Below are 20,639 nucleotides of genomic sequence, written 5' to 3'. Positions count from 1 at the left end.
GAGCAGGACGAGTGTCTTGGAAATTGGGATTTGCTCAAGCTGGCACTTGATGGTGATCCCAGTGTCCAGCACCTGATGCCTGAGGGATTTGCTCTCGGTCTGAAGACAGCAGTGCTCGTGGGCACGGTCCTGCAGGAGGGTGACTTCTCAGGAGCTGAGGGTCCGGACCTCAGCCCGTGGGTGGGGGCGGAAGGGATGCGGGATGTGGGATGCGACAGCTGGACCCAACGTGGGGAAATCCACTGAGAGATGCTCAGGTCACCCCCCTCACGAAACCCGTGGAGGCCCCAGAACCTCCTCTCTTCTCCCAAGTGCCAGCAGCTGCTGTGGATATGGGGGTGCCAACGCACATCCCTGTTTATCTCCTCCACGGCCGCTGCGTGGGTGGCTGCGGCACACGGGGGGGAGCAGGGCGGGTGGCCTCCCACCCCCTCCTTCCTCTCCCTCCTCCAAAAAGCGATGCCTCTGGCTCCAAAATTCTGCTGCAAGGAGCGTTCAGCCCGTGCCCCCCAGGAGTGGGGAGGCGATGGGGGGCCGGGGCAGAGCCCGGGGCTGGCAGCTGCGGTGCAGGAGGAGCACCGAGGCAGCTGCCAAGGGCTCGGAGGCTCGCTTGCTAGGGCTTGTTCATGGCACGTACTCCTCAGCGGGGCTCAGGCTAAGACCCAGACCTTGGATCCCATTTCCTAGGAAAAATGCAGTGAAGAGGGTTTTCATTTTTTGTTTTGTTTTGTTCTGTTTTTCTTTTGTTTGTTTGTTTGTTTTTTTTTCACTGGTTGCTGGAGGTTTTGGGATAGAGCCTCATGGGGGGTGCTGGGGAAACGCTCAGAGGGGTAGAAAATATTTGGCTGGACATTTGTGTCAAGGCACCTTGAGCCGTAGTATATCAAGACAAAGGCTACCTAATCTTGTATTTTAATAGTCCTAGGTGAGCTTCCCCTGCTCTGAGGCCAGGGAGCTTTAATAAACAGGTTGCTTTTACAGTACAAGGTCAAAAGAGGTGGGTCCCTTAAGGAGTCTTTGTCCCAGCACACGGGTCACCCTCTGAAGGGAGGGTGGACTGTAATGGGACCTGCTGTGCAAAATGTTAACAGAAGAGTCTCTTAAATAACTAGAAGAAAACACAATCACAAATGAGCCCTCCCTCTCTGGGCAGCACTTCTGAGTTAACGAGTCGGCGAGCGTTTTGCCAACTGATCTCACAGGCCACTGGGTTTTGCTCGACCCTAACCAGCCTCTTCCAATGATGCTTTCCAGCTTTTAATGCGATCGGAGGTTACCCCAACCTGGAAGAGGCCTACTTAAAAGCCGTGCCATCCAAGATTGTTCCCAACACTACCTGCCACCTGCCCAGAGCGGATGCAATGCACCTCTTCCGAGACCCAGTCTCTGGAGATCTGCCCTGGACCGGGATGACTTTCGGGCTGTCTATCATGGCCACGTGGTACTGGTGCACCGACCAGGTAAATGTAAACAAGAATCCCCTGCCCCATGTAACACGGCGTTGCCTGGGGTCCAGGCACGCTCTACTACTGCTCTTGCTCTGCAAGTCCACCTGCACCAGCACCTAGTGGTCCTTCTGGCTGGTGGTCTCGGGGAGCTTCTTTTTGGAGTCAATAGAAGCACCCGGGGCTCCCGCAACCCTGTTCTTGAGGTGCTTGGACTGGGACAGTTTGGAGAGCGGGATGCCAAGGGGTGTCCTCATCTCCTCGGTTGTCTTCTGGCTTTCCGGCAGGGAGGTTAAGCGTTTGCTTGATGTTCTGGGGTTGCTCGGTGAGAGGTGGCCGGGCTGTGTGGGCTTGCTGGGGCTGAAGGCTTTGCTCTGCCAGTAGGGCTGGCTGCCTGCAATGGTCTTTTTGGGTTCGGCTCCATCCCCTCTGTATTTGGTGGCCCCGGGAGGTTTCTCATGCGTTGGGGAGCAGGAGACCTCCTTGCCTTGTTCTCTGCCTGCGGGGTTCCTGGGTCGGTACCGGTAGATGTGCGTCCCCTGTTTGTTAAAAAAGCAGAGAAAGAGATGAGCTATTGCTGTTGGAAGGATGCTGTTCCCCTGCAAGGACACCCCTTCACAAGTATTTGCCCTGGACTTGGTCCTCATGGACAAATCCCCCTGCCACTTGGTCTACTTACTCCCTTGCCCAAATTTTTCTGAGACCGGTGGCAGCTCAAAACTGCCTCAAGTCTTAACCATTGCTGCTGCTCTGATTTCTCGTTCTGGCAGCACACGCTCCTGCACATCGCAGCATCTCAGCAGCCCCATGGCTGTCCTGAGCCAAGTCACTGCGCCTGGAGATCCAGGACCAAGGACGCCAGCGGCATCTCAACACCTTCTCTCCAGCAGCAGCCTGAACACCCGTCTTAATCATCTAAGTGCTCATTTTAGGCCCAAAGAGCAATCAGTCATCCAGACCCAACCTGTGGGATTAGGTGGCTACAAAGATTAGATGAAAGGATGGAGGGTTGGGAGAGGAGGTGGGATCAGGAGACAACAGTGAGCTGCAACACCACTGCGGGGGTGGCTCTGATTAGCTGGGTTGAGACACACGTTTGGATCGGGTCTGAGCACCATTAATCTTAATTCTGGACTGGGTAAAGCCTTAACGCACGGCTGTGGTCACCAGATATTTATCTTCCTCTTTGGGTGTGTCTGCGCCGCAACCTGGAGGTGTGATTGCACCCTGTGCAGACGTACCCCGGGCGAGATTGGATCTAGCGAGCGCAGGTGCTGATGGCAGGACGAGCTGGGGCTGGGAGGCTGCAGAAGTGGCTGCACCAACCTGCCCTGCCTCTGCCGCGACCCTCGCCGTGCCGCCAGCGCCGCATCGCCGCCGCGCTGCTGGCGTCGTCTCGGTGCTCAGTCGTTTAGTCCCAATATCCCAATGCCCTCTCTGGTCCTCGAGCAGACACCTCCTGCTTTGACCAGGAGGGCTGCATTAAAGCAGTTTAGCTTAGATAATGTTAGATTGATTTACCTGCCTTGCTTAAAATCAGTGCTAAGGTCTGAGATGTCTTCAGGTGGGAAGGGCTAAGGGTGATTTAGCTCCTCTCCCTTTGAGGTCCTCACGTGCCTGCTGTGGTGCACATGGTGCTTGAGCTGGGTGGTGGGTCCTGTGGCTCCTGACGTGCTTTGGCTCTCAGGCAGAAGTTAAACCACAGCTTCCCCTGAGCATCTCATCCCAGGAACTGATACCCCGTCCCTCCTGCCCGCCAGTGGCATGAGCTTGCTCATGGAGTGCTTGCTCAGGAGTGGCTGAATCCTGCTGGGTGCTGAGCACTTCTCTGTAAGCCTTTGGGGAGAGCCTGAGCTCTTTTAAAGTCAGTATTTCCTACAGATGTTGCCTATTTAAGAGAGATTGCCTCAAAACCCCAGGGCTGGCTGGATTGTGGATGGACACAGCTTGGCCAGAGCTTTGAGGTGTGATGGTCTGAGCAGGGTGGGTGGTGGAATTGTGGTAGGAAGAGGGTGGACCTTGTGTCCATTTCATTGTGGGAACTCTTTGGGGAAGAGATTGAACAGAAGGGGCAAGAGGGATGAGGATGGTGGTGGGGAATGGTTGATACTGGCGGGAGGACGTGCTGCTGTGGTTGCACTGGGCTTTTGTGGTGCCATGGCATAACAGCAACCCATCGCTGGTCTGGAGAGAAACCCAGCCCGTGGGTTGGGTACACATCTACGTAGCTTTTGGGAGCTGCGTTTGGGCCCGATGCCCGGTGGCTCCAGCGTTTGGAGGTGCTTGGGGTGCAGTTTGGCAAGAAGGAGGCTGATGTGGAGTAGGAGGTGTCGGTGGCTGCTCAGCCGTCCTGCCCGGCTCTCCCACAGGTCATCGTCCAACGGTCGCTCTCTGCTAAGAGCCTGTGTCACGCCAAGGCCGGCTCCATCTTGGCCAGCTACTTGAAGATGCTGCCCTTGTTCGTTATCATCATGCCGGGGATGATCAGCAGAGTCCTGTACCCAGGTAAGGGCCCGGCCACGCGGACGCGGAGCTGGCGGGGTGGGTGTTTTTCCCATCACCAAGCAATGAATGGGAACAGGGCTTGTCTGGAAGCCTCTGCTCTGCACAGACCTGGCGGGAGGGAGAGGGACAGGAGAGGACCCGAGTGTCCCCAGTTCTGCACAGACCTGGCAGGAGGGAGAGGGACAGGAGAGGACCCGAGTGTCCCCAGCACTCTCCTTGTGCCTGCCGTGCATCAGCCAATGCTGCTGTGCTCCATTAACCAGGTGGGAACAGGGTTGTGTGTAATTAGGCAACGCAATGCTCCAGGGATAACTTGGGTGCCGTGTTTTCAATGTGATGGAAAATGTGATGTTAGCCCACCTGCGTTCTGAGCTACAGGCCAGCGCGTACGAAATGTGGACCCAGAATAAAAAATGTTGGTGGTTCCTGTCAGATTTGAGGTTCCTAGAGAGTTAATCAAGGATTGCTTTGGTTTATTATTTTTACAAATGGGAGAAACTATCCTCTGTACGTTTCCATTAGCTGAGTGTTGCCTTTCCTAACCCTGGTGGTGTGTTAATTATCTGCCTTTCAGCAAAGGGCCAGAGCAAGTTATTGCAGGAACGCCAACGTACCTGGCCACTCTTTGCAAGGTGGCACCTGGGTCACAGTGCATCAAAGGGCTCGGTGCTCCTCGCCCTGCACGGCTCTCCAGGGCGTGAGGGGATATTTGACGTGTGAGGATTAAACCCCTGCTCTGAGCTCTGTGTCACTGGCTGGGAAGGGAAAAGCAAGTGGACTCTGGACTAGTAAACTTAATTCCCTGTAAATACAGATTAGACGCTCAGCTGGGGTAACCTCAGGCGGCTTCAGTGATTTCAGCTTCTGATTTAGCCCTGGGGGTTTGAATGCCCTGAAAACAGCTGGTGGGGAGCCCTGAGAAACCAAAATGCTCGGCCGTGGTGCAAGAGGCTGCAGCGCTTGGGTGGAAATAAGGGGGATTGACCCTGCGGTCCCCCTGCCTAGATGGGGTGATGCTCGCGCCGTGGCGGGGATGCTGGCGTGCACCCTGTGGCCTTGCAGCGGGGTGCTGGCATGCACCCCATGGGGTGACAAGGCCTGGCGTCACTCGTGGATCAGCCACGAAGCTGCTGACTGCAACGTTCGCCCACAGAGGTTGCTGTCCCTGTTTCTCCGCTGTCTTGCTCTGCCTAATTATGTGTCCGAGCGCTTTTACTTTGATGCTAATCACCTTTGCAAGGAGCTAGAAAACAAGCCTGAGAAGGACACGCCTGTGTGCACAGTCAGTCCTTGGCTGGGCATGATGCCACTGCCGGTGGGCTCCATCCCACTGCCTGATGCCATGGGATAATCTTTAATTGCCCAGAAACACCCCTTTACCACCCGTTCCCATTGCCCTCCCAGACACCAACAGCTGTGGCACGGCCACCACTTTCCCGACCAAGAGCACCTCTTGGATGGCTCCTACCATCGCCGCGTGTAGGGCGTTATTTTCCCGTATGGGAAGTCTGATCTCAGCATCTAGGACGCGACACCAAAGCTAGGGATGACACCACGCCTTGGCTGAGCTGGCTGGGTCACCTCCAGGTTTGCAACCTTTGTAGGGTGGAGGAACACAGGGAAGTTTATAACAAAAAGTCCTACCTGCGCGGCACTGCTGGGGTAGGAGCTGTTGCCATCCAGGATGGTGCGGGGCAGCACACACCTAATCTCCACGGCGTTGCTCCTCCTCTTCGTCACGTCCTCCACGTGGACGTGCTTCAGGGACGGGAGGCTCCCCAAGGGGCTGAGGAAGGTGCCCCGGCTGATGTGAGGGTCACTGAGCTTCCTCTGGATGGGAAGGATCTCCCCGTTGTGGGTGACGTCTGAGTTGGTTCGCCGGAGCGGCCCATAGCGATCCCTCACCTCGAAGTACTCGTCTGAGATGGAGGAGGCGTTGGAGCGGCGGTAGCTGTGGTCAGCAGAGCTGCTGGAGTAGCTCTCCTGGTCACTGAGAGTGATATACTCCTCCTCCTCCTCTTCTTCCTCTCCCAGCCCATTGTGGGCGCAGGGAGGCCCTTTGTCCTCCTGTGGCCCTGCCACCGGCCGGTCTGGTTGGAGATGGCAGGTTCCCACTGAAGCCCCATTGGGGTTCTCCTCTGGTTCCTGCTTTGCACCCGCGTGGTCGGCCGGCGGTGGTTGTGTGTCACCCTCTGGGGCAGTGCTGCTGTCACAGGGCATAATGACTTTGGTCACAAGGACACCGACGGGGATGGTCCTTGGCTTTGGAACCGGGGGCTTGATGTCCTCCAGTGTCTCTTCCGGTGGCTTCAAGTGGTGGCCCAGTGGTGAAGTGGCAAATGTTCCTGCTTGCTTCATTGTCCAGCTGGCACCTTTGAGGGGGCTGATAGCAGGGGCTGCAGAAGCTTCCATGGGGGTCTGTGGGGTCTGTCTTTGGCAGGGGGACACCAGAGGTGGCTCTTGGTCTGAGTTTTTCTTGGTCTCCATCTCTCTGTTCTTCAGCATCTGTCGGTGCTGGGCGCTGGCCTGGGAGACGTCACAAACTTTGATGCGGTTCATCTGCGAGAGCTTCACATTCTTTATCTTGGGGTCAATGATGTTGATGTAGCCCAAGACTTCGCTCCCAGGCTCAGGGTCAGGCTCGACCCAGGTGGGCAGGTAATCGAACATGTTGGCTTTCTCCAGATTCAGGAGGCCAGGATGGATGAGCAGGGAGAGGTCTGCTACCTCCCCGTGCCTGTCGCCCGCCTGGCCCTCGGGCAGGGCTTTGCCTTTGTTGTCTGTCTTCTGGTTTTTGTCCTGATTCTCAGATGAAGTCTTGCTGATCTGGTCGGCGCTCTTGGCCTTCACCAGGGCATATTTAGGGTTTATCAGCTTCTTCACTACAGCGTTGGCAGGGGTCACCGGCACGACGGAAGGCAGCGTTACAGGCTCGGGTTCGGGCTCTTCACCCATGGAGATGGACTTGAGGCTCACCCCCTTGGACATGAGGTAGAGCTCCTGGAACTGCTTGTCAAATGTCTCCACCACTTGGCCCGAGAGGACTGTGATGACGTTTCGGTCTGTTCTTGCTGCGGACCAAGTGAAACTGGAACAGAAACACATCGGAAGCATTCTGAGCACTCACTGGCACACAACACACTTCTCCCCAACCCCGGCTTTCCCCAGGGATTGATGGTGCTAGCAGGGGCGTGATCTCACTGTAAACATTAATAATAATGAGATCGAAGAAATAGCTCTCATCCCAAATTAGAATGAAGGGCTGAAGTCTTGAGCACACTGGAGCTTGAAGTAAAAGGTATTTGCTGTGAGCCAGTTAGTTTTTCACCTCAGTGTTGGCCACTTTTCCTTTCTCAGTTGGGGTTAGTTAAGAAAAGCTACTCATAAATGGATGTGTTTTTTGTTGTGACCAGAAAGTAGGAAACGTCCATTTGGACAAACTGGAAAATGCTTTGGGTAGGAAATGTTTAACTAGAAAATCTGAGGTCAGTGTGAGAGCTAGGACTGGCTGCGGTTTGGTATTTTTGTCCTTCCTTGTGCTCATCGCATCCGTTGGCAGAAGCACTTGGTGTGTCCCACCACCTCTGAGAAGGAGGGGTGTCCTAGACTTGGCTATGGGGCAGTGGGGACCCCTCGGGTCCCACCCCAAATCTCAGGCTGGCCTTGTGGAAACATTTCCCAGTTTAGGAGGAGGGGAGCAAATCTAGGACCGGGTTCTAAGGCCATGCTGGGCACGTGGGTCTGCGTCGGTCCTTTGACCAATGACTCCATGGGATGGGCAAGAGAAGATGCCACCAGTTACCTGTAGGATCCGCACATGGCCCGGTCCCCGTCCACAAACATGAACTTCTGGGCTAAAGCCCCTTTGAACTTGGTGGCCGAGCGTGTGAAAAACTCCGTCCCCCCTGTGCTCCGGACTCGCAGGTTCTGCAAAACAAAAGCAGAGGCGTGAACGGGAGCAGAAGCAAAGGGCTGGTCTTCAGAGCAGCGTTCACTCCTCTGTCGATGCCCCCATGGATGTTCCACAGCCCCTCCGAGGAGCGGGAAACGCTCTTCGTGGCCAGCTCAGAGGAGGCCACAGTGATGGCAAGATAAAATAACTTGCCTGAGGCCGCGCAGCAAACCATCGACTTGGCTTCAAGAATTTCCTGCTTTGCCCATGTGCCGGGCAGTGGTTTCTACCTCTTGAACTCGGCTCTGCCCGCGTCCGTGGGTGAGCAGCGTGTGATCGTGCTGCCAAACGCTTTCCATCTCCTGCAATCTCTGCAAATGCCACCATGGGAGAGGTGATTCTTCACCTCCTCCCCAGCGGGAGATGCACAAGGGGGTTTTAGGGGGGGGAGGTGGTGACCCCAGGATGGCGCCTGTGGACCTGAGGGCAGTGGGCTGGTCCTCCACCAGGCTCGCCCCTTGCTGCGCTCCCAAATCTGAGCATCTAATCCTGTTTTTAGAGGTGGGTGGGGAAAAAAAAGACAGTGGGGCATCATCTTTTCACCTCTGGGAGGCAAAACCCAGGGATATGGGCCAAAAGGGCACATCCCGCAGCACGTCCCTGGGAAAGTGGCCGGGGAGAGGAGTATCCTCCCCTCGGGGAGCCCGGGCATGAAGGGGCAGCCCTGGCTCTGAGAAAATGGTTTTTATCTTCAGCCTGACTCGTGCCTCTGTGCGTCTCCGTGGAGGGCTCGAGCACATTTTTGCAGTGGAGCAGATAGCATCTTTCACTGCAAATGGTCTCCCTTGGGTGGGGAGAAAATATTTTCTTATGAAAGCATCTGCATTCCTGTTCCTCCTGGGATGTTGGTAATGTCATTGCTAAAGGCTCTGTGTCGTCACTAGGTCATGCCCTCCATGGTTGTTTTGGTTGTTTGTTTTTTTAAAAAAAAGGCACCAGAAGTATTTATCTTCCCCACCTCCAGCATTCCTTATCTGCTCCCTGGGGTCTTCTCGGTCCCTGTAGACCATAACCTGGCACAGCCCTGAGCCCGGGTGCAAGGAGTTGCTTTTCTTTTTTTTTTTTTTTTTTTCCTAGCGTTTGCCTTTTTGCCTGCTGTGGCTGGGGGGAAATCGGTGCTGAGCACCCCCGTGTCTGGCAGCGGGTGGCACTGGGGGTTCTGGGAGCTGGCTGGCAAGCAGGCTGGCTGCCGGGGAACGTTTGCACCCAAGGCTGAGCCCTCTGCCCATCGCCAGCCCGGGCATCCCCACCTCTCTCCCAGGGCCTCAATCTCTCCTGCTTGGAGCTCAACCTTCGCACAAAGGCACAAAAGCAGCCGTGGGTTTTTCTCGGGTAACACCCAGGGGACCAAAACTCCCCAGAAGCCAAGTGCCGGTTACCTTTCCCTTCCTCCTCTCTCCCGGCGTATTGCTGCTGTTAAGTAAGATCTGTTTATTTAATCTCTCTCAAGACGAGCGAGCGCCCAGCGCCATGGCCGGCTGCCGAGCCCGGGACGGGGTGAATCACTCCCCAAGCACTCCCCATTGCTCAACGAAGCGACCTCCTTGCCCAAGCTGGCTTGCTAATTGCGAAGCGCGGAAGGCACTGAGATAACGACCGTACGTTTCGTTAGCATCTCCTGGCTTACGAAGCAGCTCTCAGACACTGCCCTAGTTTCCTCACGGCCTCCTGCCCTGCTGCATCCCATGCCAGCAAATGGGCTGCAATACGTGGCAAATCCCAACTTCTAGACATTTGCCGAGGTCTGCAGATGTTCTCCTGCTTTTCCAGTCCTGCCACTGGGCTACTAATGCATTAAAACACCGGCGTGCGTCAGCTCTGGCTTTTCTGGTCTCTGAGCAGCAGAAGTCTGCAGGATACCAGACTCTCCGGGGAGTTTGGACGCGGGTAAAAGCTCAGCTGAGACTGCTTTAATTGTTGTGAGCAGCAATTAAGCAGGGTCGGCAGGCTTGGTGGCTGGGGAGGGCCTGAGGCTGGGACGGCTGGTGCTTTTGGCTTCCTGGGGTGGGGGTGCCCAGACCCTCCCCGTGTCCCAGCCTGGTGTGAGGGTGTCGTGGCTCCTACGTGTTCCTGCTCAGCTGAGAGTTCGCCCTCACCGTAAGCAAATTTGGCGAGCTTGCCTGGGCATGGGCCTCCCCGCCAGCCATTTGGCAACCAGCGAGCACGGCCGGGTGACGTCAGGCACAGAAACATCGCTTTTCTGCCAAGCAACAGGCGAGGCCGAGCGACTCGCAGCCAGCGGGTGAAGTACAGTCGGGAGATGGGTGTCTGCAAGCCCCGGAGTGAAACTCCTGGGCTGCTCCGGTGTGTTTGCATCCGATGCTGGCGATGGGAGCGTCGTGCCCTGTGGGGACCCCATCCTATGGCTGGAGTGAGGGTCCTCGCTCACGCTGCTGCTCCCGAGGCCGATATAACCCCCCGCACTATCCTCTGCCCCTTCATCTTCCTTTGCTTTTGCACAAGCGCTGCGCCAGGGGGTTTTCTCTGCACCTCCTGCACGCACAGGGACGTGTAAGGGGTTTGAGGCACTTTGGGCTGGGGAATGAGTCTCCGTGCTGTTTTAGCTTCCCTCATTTCAGACAGGATTTGTGCACAGGAGTGATAGCATGTGCAGCCGTCAGCACCTCCGGGGCTGGGTGAACGTGGCGTGTGCGGGCAGATCGGGCCCGGTGTGCTGCCCGGTGAGGGCATCCTTGGCAGCTGCCGGGGCTGCGGGCAGTGTGGGTGCCTCCCCGCTCCCCTCCCGGCCCCGTGCTGGGGTGGAGACTCGGGAAAAGGGGAAAATCGAGTTTTCTAATTCCAGCCTTTGACTTGAGGGAAAGCCCTGAAAGCGAGAGAACCGGCTAGGGGTTGCTCCTGCCGGTCCTGCCCCTGGGGCAGGAGCAGGAGTAGGGCTGGCGACAGCGTGGATCCGGCCCTGGCAGAGCATCTGCCTCTTGCACCTTCCCTCTTGCCAGATCGTTCACCGAGAGGAGCTGAGCACGTTGGTTTGCCCTGGGTTTTGCAGTGCCCTGCTTGGGTCGTGCCCACTCATGTATGGCCGCAGCTCCCTGAACACCCCTCTGCCCCAAAGCCAGCTCTGGCTGGGGACCAGCAGCCCCCCCCAGATTTCTGCATCCAGCTTTGCTGGCGGGGGTGGGGGGAAATCCATGTCCCCCTCTTTCATCCATTCTGCTCCATCCTGCTGCTTCTGGATTCGGGCATCACCTTCAGCTTTGGCTGCAGGGAAAATGGACTAAACTCCTCTAGCACTGTCCAAAGTTTGGGGGCTGTGATCCCCCCAGGACAGGAGGGAGCAGGGCTGATCATTCTGGTGATCTCCCTGCGTTGCAGGAGGTTACCCAGCCCCAGCCCCTTCGGGTTACCCTTACCTTCAGGTGTCCGGCGTGCATCTGGGCTCGCTCGCACATCTGAAGGAAGTGCTTCACGTTGGTCTCATCCAAAATGATGTAGACTCCTACTTTCCTCTTGAAGCCTGCGTCCAGGAGGTCCTTGAAGATGTCCACATCGGTGAACATGTCCATGACCACCGCGATGACCTGGAGAGGGGAGAAGAGAGATGAGTCTGGTTGACAACCCCAAGAAATAGCTGGTGCTTGTCTTTATAAAAGCCGAAACAACATTCTCTCTCTCTAGGAGGTTGGGGTTCGGTGTGGGGGAGCCCAGGCTCCCCCCAGCTCCGGACAGCCTGAGGGTGGAAAGCAGGACCCCTCAGTCCCATTCCTCTGCTGTCATTATGGAAGGTTTGGTCTCTGGTGGTGGCCCGTAGCATAATATACTAGTGAAAAATTGATTTCTGCGGGTGAATCTAGCTTTCTTGCCTTTAACAAGCTCCACAAATTTCAGAGTCCAGTTTCTGGCTGAGAAGTTTGGTGTCCCTTTGCTATCGGCACTGCCTGTGGCCCCATAGCAGGGAGCACCAGAAGGGGAAACCTGCGATGCAGTGATGTGACTGAGGGCACGTTGCATGGGGTGGTTGCTGTCTCTGGCGTTATCATGCATGCTTGTGTTGAGAGAAACAGTATTAAAAAAATAGTTAAAAGTGACTCTAAGCCTGGTAGAAAGTATACGGATACTCCTGAGGTGCATTTGGGAGCTGAAATGACTTTTAATACCTTTTAAAAAACAGGCCTGGGTGCGAGCTGATGAGGTTGCTTATAACAACCAGGAGTTTGCAGCTCCCAGCGCCGGTGACCGGCTGCTGTTCCAAGTCCAGGCTGCTGGCAGCGATGTGGTTGGGTTCGAGGTCAGCTCTCCGCTGTGAGGCCAAAGCAGAGCACCGGGGGCCAGTGGGGTTTCTGTCACCAGGGCTGCTGACATCTCCCTCTGTCTCGCTGCCCGGCCCTGGTGTGGCTGGGAGCTTGCCGGGTGCTCGGGGTGCTGCTCCTGCTGCGCAGCATCCCTCCTTGCTCCCAGGCTGTACGAAAGCAGAGCAGAGATGGGATGACGGTGCCAGCACCCCGTGCAGGGACAGCAGGGTTTGGCAGACGGCAGAGTCACCGTTCTTTACACCAGTGCCTTTGTACCCAGGGCATTCGCTGCCGTGGCGGGGCCGGGGTGAGTCCCACAGGTGATAGGAAGGTGGATCTGTGGCGTGTCTGTGGGATTTTGCTGGGATGGCTGCCTAAACACCGAAGTTCACTCCACACCCGTGGATTTTTGCCTTCCCGGAGATGGCATCACCCATGACGCAACGGTGAGCAGCAGCAGTTGCAGCGTGAGACCTGTGCAGGCAAAGGAGCTGGAGGCAGCTGCCTCCAGCCCAGCAGAGCATCTCGGTGCAATCCCTGGGGTAGCAGTCCCGCAGCCGTGTCTGCCCCTCCTCATTCCACACGGGGTGGCAACACCCACGCAGGGAAGCAGCTTGTCCTCAGGGCACTGGCGTGTCATCGTCCTCTGATCGGAAACCCATCGGTTCCCCCCCATCTCTGTGGCTGTTCCTGGAAAATGCTTTGGGTCGGGGGGAGATGGGTGCTTCTGGCCCTTCGCCCTTCCACGAAGGCTCCACTGGCTGCGGCATGTGGCCGAGCTGGGGTGGACACCAGCATGGGAGCGTGTACGCTGTGGGGTGACGCAGGGAGACCCCGGGATGCTCCTCCCTCAGGAAGGAAGGGATCAGGATGGTGCCTGGCGCTTGTACACTCAGGCACGTCCAGTCCGGGGCTCTCAAAGCACCAAGCTGCCTTGTAATTAGTTTTGTGCCACAGGAGGTGGAGAGCTCTAATTAAGAAGAGGATCGTGCGTTATGACACTGCTGGCTCTTCCCTTCCTTTTCTGCAGGCGATGGGGCAAGGAGCGAGGCTGCGTGGGGAGCCCCAGCCCCCACAGCCCCTGCCACGTACAAGAGTTTAGGGAGGTCCCAGCAAGCTCAGAAAGAGGGGACTTGATTTTAACTGAATTCCCACTTATCCTCACCCGAGAGCCTCTCAGCAGGCTTTGCTACAAAAGGATAAATCTTCACTCCCTTGCGCACCCACCTGCCTATTTTGCACGTCCGCATTTTCCTGGTGGGGAAACTGAGGCAGAAAACTGGGTCCCTGTTTCGCATGGGCTGCCCAGCGAGGGCTGAGCTTGTCTCCTCAATGATATAAAGTGTGACAGGTTCGAAGCTACTCTTAAAGCTCAGGGCTTGGCATTTCCATTTACAGCAAGTAATTGGGGAGGAGCTGTGCTGTCTGTTGCGAGTCCTGGGTGAGGGGCACCTGAGCGGGGACGGCATCTCCCCAGCTTGAGGGAGTGGGTTTGGTGGCAGATGCTCTGGCCCATCTCTGACACCGATGTTCCTGGTGGCCGTGGTCATGTCACGTTGCCCGTGTCCCGTGTTTCCTCCAGGGGACGTTGAGGTCTTGGAAGACACGGATGAGAATAGTATTGCCCTTCATTTGGGGAGGAAAAGAGCATTTTCCCACTGCGGTTCTGGCGTTCCCAAAGCCTGGGCTCGCTGCTATGGCTCTGAAGACGGGAAGGTGCTTTGCAGGGATGCAGGCAGGGCACGGTGGCATCCCCCAGCCCAAGCACTAATCACACAGGGATGGTGAGCAGGCAGCGCGCTGCAGGCAGTTGCCCGGGGTGGCTGGCTCGGGCAGCGGGGAGGCAGCCTGGCTCTCAGCCGCTTGCCCACATTTTCAACCCGATTCCTCCTGCTCAGCTGGTGCATCCTGTCGCCGTTCAGCACTTGTGCTTCCCTCCCCGCCGCGTCTTGCCTGCAGGACAGGCTTGGCCTCGGTTTGTCACCAGGATCTCACGCCAGTGTGCCAACGCACTGCCCTGGCACAAAATGGGCCGGGAGAGTGAGGACAGAGCTGGCAGCGCTCCCAATGCGGTGACTGTCCAGGGACCTGCAGGGGTGAAATCTGCTGCTGGGCTGCCTGAGCTCAAACCTCTGCTAGGGCCGGTTGGGTCTATGCCAAACCCAGTTACAGGGTTTAATCTGCAAAGAATGGAGCTCTGTCTGCTCCGGAGGAGTGAAATCCTGCCTGCTATTTGCTTCCCAGTCCGGGGACTGGGAGGGTCTGGAGCAAATCCTGCCGTCCTGCTGCGTGAAGCCAGCTTGGCACTCTTGTCCCAGTCACCTTGACCAGGGCAGCGCTCAGTTCCACCCCCGTGCTCGGTGCCAGGGTGGTCCCCGACATCAGGAGAGCTTCGCCTCTTCCCAAAGCCCCTTCGCCGCTGCGTCATCCCGGGAAGCTTTGCCCCCCCTTTGCCATTCGTCTGGAGGGTGTGCAGAAGACCAGCCCCAAAGCTACGGCCAGATGCTCTCGGTGCCCATGCGGGTGATGCTTTTCTTCCCAGGGTCCCAGGAGCTGCCGAGATCCATCGGGCACAGCAGATGTGCAGGACCGGGTGCCAACACCCCGAGGAGCGGCGAATATCGCATCCCCTCTGACACTGGGCAAATGGTGTTGGGATCCTTCTGAATGGCTTAGATGAGCACATAAACTGCAGGATCATGTTTTATAGAGGAAATTACAGCTCTTTATTAGCTCACTCTGAATCATCAGATAATGACTTTTGGGGCACACCACGTGGGCATTTAATAAATTAGGCAGGCACCAAGGCACAATTAGAGGAAGCATGTTGGGATGAGGGAGAGGTGGGACAAGTAACATTAATAATTGCTCTCCCCTGTCGACCCTTTCATCCAGGAATGGCAGAAGGTTTTGTAAACAGTAATTAATAGGGCCTCCCAACCTTTGTTGGAAGTTGTTCAGGGTAATTATATCACCACAATCCCAACCTGGAACCTCAAGTGCAGAGAGGAGGTCAGGCTCACTGCTGTCTCTGGTGGCTTTTGGCCAAGGCCAGTGTTTTCAGCCTGCTCTAGTTTCTGGTCAGATAGAGCCAAAATCTAGAGAAGAAGTCATCTTCCTCCCTACCCATCTTCTGAGCTTTGCAGCCCAAGGGGATGCGCATTAAGGGAGAGACGGCCGGACCTGGGGAAGGTCTCCAGGGTGAAGCCCAGCGGTGCACCACGTCCCTCGCTATCTCCGTTCACTGGCCACAACGATGGGGATTTGCTGGGAAAGCAGGGACGTGGCCACAGGATCCTGCCTCTCTTCTCTCCCATTTATTCCCAGAAAGAGGAAGGGATCATTTGCATCCACTGCTCTGGCTTGCCTGGGGGTTGCCTCTCTGCAGAGCAAGGCAGAGGCTCTGAACTCAGCAGCATTTGGCCTTGTTCCTGCAAGCAAGGAGGTTCAGTCTGCATCAACAAAGGGGCCTTAAATCTCAGCTCTTGGCTTCCTCGCCCCAGCTCTGAGCTGCCGTGAGTCTACCCAGCGTCAGCAGTGCTCACGCGGGCTCTGAACTTTCCTCAGCCAGGCTCAGGTGAACTTTGCTCATCTGGCCATGAGACAGAACGTACACGTGGTGGTGTTTGGCATCTGAGAGCATTTCGGACCAAGTGTCTTTGACAGCGGCTGGATCAAGGGTCATCCTCTGGGCCACGATACTTGAAGCTCTCCCAAGCCCGCGCTCCTTCGCAGGCGGAGGAAGAGCACTGCCATTGCCCAGTGGGATGAGACAATTCGGCAGGGATCTCCGCAGGATGGCCCCAGGGACACTGCAGGAAGGACAGGGCATGTGGCCAACCTATGTGACACCTGATGGGGTGGCAGCCAGACCACCCCTCTGTCCGCTCTTGGCTTCCTCAGCCAAACCCTTTCATCCCTGAGCTGCTGTGGAGACCCTTAAGCCTTGGCTGAAATCTCCGGGTGCAGATGAGGGTGGTCTAGCCCAGCGTCCCTGCGCTTAAGAGCACCCACACCAGCCATCACCTGGGCTCAGCCGCGTGATAGCAGGATCAACTGCAGTAATTGTGCTCCTCGTATACGGGGTGGGAGACCTCAGACCTGCCATCCCCAGATTTGAAGCACGCACCCATCTCTACGTTTCCTGGGGTGCCATAAGCTCCAAGCGGGCTCCTGCACATCCTCAGTGGTGTCACCGCATCTCATCCCACCGTGAAGGACCACCTGGACCAGGAGGCAGAGCCCGGCCCTTGCTCGTGGGGCATCAAGGTACCGGTGACAAACACGGCAGTATCAATCACAGCCACGTCTCTGTGGCTTGGAGAGGCTCCAAGGAGAGGTGGGGATGCTGCAGGCAGCAGGGCCTGGCAGCTGCCTGACTCAACCGCCTGGCTCTGCTGAGCAGGAGGAGGGTGGTAAGATGACTCAGGAGATGCCGTTTGTGTGGGGGCAGGCGGGAAGCGGTGAGTAGGCAAAGCCAGGCAGGAGCTGCAAGCCTGGGTCAGAGACAGCTGGAAAGACCCGAAGATGAGACATTATTTGTCGTAGGGGCGTTCTCCCATCCTCCATCCCGTGGGACTTCAGCCCTCCCCTTCCCTTTGCCATCACTGCAAAGCTCTTCGGTGGGGAAAACGTCGCAGGTAAGGGCAGGCCACCTCGACTTTTGCAAGGTGACAGTGGGCAGAGGAGGCTCCCGACCACAGCAGAGCAGCCCCGATCCCTCGTATCAGCCGTCCCCATGAGCCAGCTGACTCGGAGGCGTTGGGAGATGAGTTTTCCTGCCTGAGTTGGGGCTCTTCATGCTCAGACCCCCGGCCTTCTGGTCCTGGAGAGGCTCCAACAGCTGTGTGCCGCCAGGTTTCCCTCTCTCCTGCCGGGACCTGTGGACCCCAGCACTGTCCTTGGCCCCAGCACAGAGATCTCTGGAGCCAGATGGACCCGATGCATCCTAACCTGTCTCTCCCTGCTCCATAGTCACCCTGGCAGGGTCTCCTTGTTTTCCTGCTGGAGCATCCTTGGGGTTGGGATGCTCCTCCCTTGGAGCTGGATTTTTCAAAGGAGTGAATGCGCAGAGCTCAAAGGGCTTCACAGCACCGTGAAACTAGCAGGTACCGACCCCTCCTGTGCTTCCCAGCTGGGACTGGGGCACTGGGAAATACCAGCAACCTCTGCCTACCACCGCTGGCCTTCAATGCGTGCCGTCATCTCCCTCCTTCCCTCGTCCTCCTGCCCGTGACACCGGCCCGACCCCATGGCGCATGCACCCCAACTCCCCGCTCCTTGGTTTGATGCCCCAGGGAAGACAAGTCTCAACCCAAATCCCCTGGGCGTCTCCCCAGCCTCGTCCTGCACATCAGCTCATTGTTCTCCTCTCACAGCCAGGATGAGGCCAGCTTGGAGCACCGCAGCAGTCTCGGGCCAAACTTGACCCTCGTACACGTCAGTGCCAGACCAGTGGCTTTGGCTGCTTTGCCCCAGGGCTGAGTTTGGCTCCTCCAGTTCCTGCGTGCTGCCACACGCAGTCACGCAGGGCTCTGGCAATAATGATCGCGGGGTGCCTGGGACCGTGGGCTCGCAGCTGGGAAGCCCCTCAACCCATTTTTCCCCCCAGTGGTTTTCCTCACAGCCCCGTAGGGACCCTGGGATTAATGGCACTGCCGTATGGCTCATGGGAAGGGTCCACTTCCAGGGAATGTTGGACCAGGCCAACAGCATCTTCAGCAAAATCTGATCCCCAAATATCGATTACGCTGAGTGAACATGGACAAACCCGAACGCTTGACCCCGGTGCCTTCGCTTGGGCAGAGCTTCCCGTAGGACGGGGATTGCCTGGCTGAGCAGGACTTTCGGATCTGTCCTCGGCAGGACAGCCCGGGGCAAATCCTGCCCCGTCCCCGCGGTGCACCTCACCTTCTGAGCCTGGCAGATCATCTTCCGCACCACCTCCTTGATGTGCGCTTGCCCCTCGATGGGCGGCTGCATGTAGACGGTGGCGCGGGTGACCCCGCGGTAGGCGATGGTCTCGGGCCAGCCGAGGTCCAGCTGGGGGATGGAGCGGTCAGACCTCTGGGGCCAGTACTCCAGGGAGGGGGCCACATCCTGCTCGTCCCCTTGGCTGTTGCGATCGCCTTCGCTCTCCCCAGCGCTGCTGCCGTGGCGCGGGATGTACTCGGAGCCGGGGTCGTACGTCTCCAACGTGTCCAGGATCTTCTTCAGCTCCAGCTCGGAGAGGAAGTCCCTGATGTTCTCCTTCTTCAGGACCTCATAGAAGGCGTCGGGGCCGCGGGACGCCAGTGCCTCCAGGGCCAGGCGTTGCTCCTCGCTGTAGAAGAACTCAGGCTTGGACTCACTGGACCTCCAGTTGACGTGGCTGTCGTCCAGGCACTGCACCTGGGAGAAAGCCATGGTGAGCACGCACACCGGTGCTCCAAAGTGAGCTCTGTACACCCAGCGAGCGCCGGATGTCGGCAATAAATAAGGAATTAATTATTCCCCAGTCTTTAAATACACGATTCGCTTTGCTTCACCCTCCCCGGCTCAATGCGCAGCTGGGGAAACGTGCCGCTCCCTTCTCCGCTGGCTCCTGCCACGCCAGAGTTCTTCTCCGCCGGGAAGGAGGATTGGGTTTCTTGCTTGCTCCCGGCTCTACGCGACGAGAGGGCTCCGGGCAAGGAAAACCTGGAGCTTCCCACGGCCCGGGTTGTGCGACGGGGCAGAGGCGGCCCCGGGCGTACGTGCACCGCCGGGAAGGTCCTCTACCTCCGGGTCCACGCTCTTCTCATCCTCCGCTCTTTCAAGGCAACGACAACGAAAAGTGGAAAACAAGCGAACAAAAAACTGGCTTAATAAAGGGCAGAGAAAAAGCAGGATTTCTCAGCCCAAATGCCGCCTGTGGTTATTGTTCCTGGAGAACTGGGTCAGCGGTGGGTTTCGTGGCAGCGAACGTCTCCGTCAGCCTCTCGTGCATCGCCCTGGTCGATTATTTCAGGCTCCTGCCTGCGCGCAGCGCTGGGGCCCGACAGGTAACAGCAAGAAGTGAAAAGAGGAAAAGCAAAAGAGTGATTCATCACTCCGCCCTGCCCCACCTGCAGTCACATGCTGCCTTCACACATTCCCTGCCCTGCCCGCACATTAACTCTTTCGGCTGATGCCGTCCTTACACCTTCGCCCTGGCCCCAGAGCCCCCCCGGCACCCCAGAAGTGGTTGGTGGGTGATGGGGAAAGGCTTTGGGTGTTTTTCCTAAAAAACCCAAGTGGCTGTCCCCTGAAATCTCCCCCCTCTTCCACTGCGCTCGCTGTTAAGTCAATATTTTCCAAGAAAGCAGCTCTGCCTCACGGTTAACCCCGCCTGTGCCGAGCACAAGGACCCCTGTGCTAGTGTGGGAGCTTGGAGCCCAGGTGGGTCCTAGGGGGGAGCACCGGGTCGGAGCTGCTGTAATGGTTCGGAGCTGCACCAGAGGGGCTTTAGCCTGGATTTTAGGGGTGTAGACTGGACATGAGGAAGCGTTTCTTCACTGGGAGGATGGTCAAACACTGGGACCGGCTTCCTAGAGAGGTGGTTGATGCCACAAGCCTGTCGGTGTTTAAGATATTTGGACAGTACCCTTAACATCATGCTTTAACTTTTGGTCAGCCCTGAAGTGGTCAGGCGGTGGGACTAGGTGTTGTAGGAACCTTCCGACTGAAATATTCTATTCTATTCTATTCTATTCTATTCTATTCTATTCTATTCTATTCTATTCTATTCTATTCTATTCTATTCTATTCTATTCTATTCTATTCTATTCTGTTCTGTTCTGTTCTGTTCTGTTCTGTTCTGTTCTGTTCTGTTCTATTCTATTCTATTCTATTCTATTCTATTCATTTTGTTCTAAACCCTCCTCTGCTTTGGCACGAGGTTTGCAGGATGGACATGGTCAGGGTGCTAGACCTTGCTATGGTAGATTGCGTTAATAATTGGGAGATGGGTAAAAAACTCACCCCGGATTCATCAGTTGGTGCTCACAAGCCAGCAATGTGAAGCTTTTTGCTTGGAAGCTCAGATAAAGGTGAATTTCAAGAATTGGGGTCAGATTCTTGCACCGATGCAAAAAAGGGAAGTGCCAGGGGCTGCGTCTCGCTCCCTCGCGTTGGTGCAGCTCATCTGGATTCACAGCCGTGTAAATGAGAGCCCCGCTTGAGTCAGGCTCCTGAGGCAAAGCCGCCTGTCTGCCTGGCTGCTTGGCCATCAAAGTGCTCCTCTCTGCAGACACGGTGGCCATGAAGCATCCCGGCTGGCCCGTCCCCGGCCGGGGCTCACGGCGCAGCGAAATGCCAAGCCCAGGGAGGGTTTGGAAGGAAAGACAAGTCAGAAATGTGCAGAAATGGGAGAAATTGCAGCAGGGCTTCCTCAAAGCTAGGCTGGGGCTGAGCTGACCCCCGTTCAGCTTTAAGTTATAGTAATGGGCTGGTTAGGGGAACCGGTGGCTTTTCTCACCTTGCATTGTG

At 56.8% G+C, this 20,639-nt stretch overlaps 2 protein-coding genes across 5 annotated transcripts in view; one reads left to right on the top strand and one right to left on the bottom strand.

Annotated features, from left to right (window-relative positions):
• Positions 1-20,639, top strand: part of SLC5A10 (solute carrier family 5 member 10) — a 39,642-nt gene that overhangs the window by 12,042 nt on the left and 6,961 nt on the right. For 3 of the 4 annotated variants that reach the window (XM_042798819.1, XM_042798820.1, XM_042798817.1), the window contains 2 exons: positions 1,255-1,460; positions 3,815-3,950. In XM_042798819.1, the coding sequence (XP_042654753.1) occupies positions 1,255-1,460; positions 3,815-3,950 (342 nt within the window). Of the gene's footprint in view, positions 1-1,254; positions 1,461-3,814; positions 3,951-14,139; positions 14,154-20,639 lie in introns of all 4 variants that reach the window. The other variant, XM_042798818.1, reaches the window with a different exon arrangement.
• FAM83G (family with sequence similarity 83 member G) lies at positions 1,353-19,171 on the bottom strand. The gene is made up of 5 exons (XM_033000494.2): positions 18,063-19,171; positions 11,274-11,441; positions 7,753-7,877; positions 5,595-7,038; positions 1,353-1,984 (listed from the first exon to the last, which is right to left on the bottom strand). Exons 1-5 carry the CDS (start codon positions 18,555-18,557, stop codon positions 1,565-1,567), a joined length of 2,652 nt encoding a protein of 883 aa, XP_032856385.2. The 5' UTR covers positions 18,558-19,171; the 3' UTR covers positions 1,353-1,564.

Source organism: Tyto alba, unplaced genomic scaffold (genome assembly GCF_018691265.1).
Source record: "Tyto alba isolate M040663 unplaced genomic scaffold, T.alba_DEE_v4.0 Super-Scaffold_28, whole genome shotgun sequence".
Lineage (NCBI taxonomy): Eukaryota > Metazoa > Chordata > Aves > Strigiformes > Tytonidae > Tyto > Tyto alba.
This window is presented reverse-complemented; position numbering and strand designations above follow the sequence as displayed.

Excerpts from the sequence above, each read along its gene's own strand:
- FAM83G (XM_033000494.2), bottom strand. The coding sequence starts at position 18,557 with ATGGCTTTCTCCCAGGTGCAGTGCCTGGACGACAGCCACGTCAACTGG. Across the intron at positions 7,039-7,752 it reads GCCATGTGCGGATCCTACAG|TTTCACTTGGTCCGCAGCAA; the intron begins GTAACTGGTGGC and ends TTTCTGTTCCAG. Across the intron at positions 1,985-5,594 it reads ACCCCAGCAGTGCCGCGCAG|GGGACGCACATCTACCGGTA; the intron begins GTAGGACTTTTT and ends TTTAACAAACAG.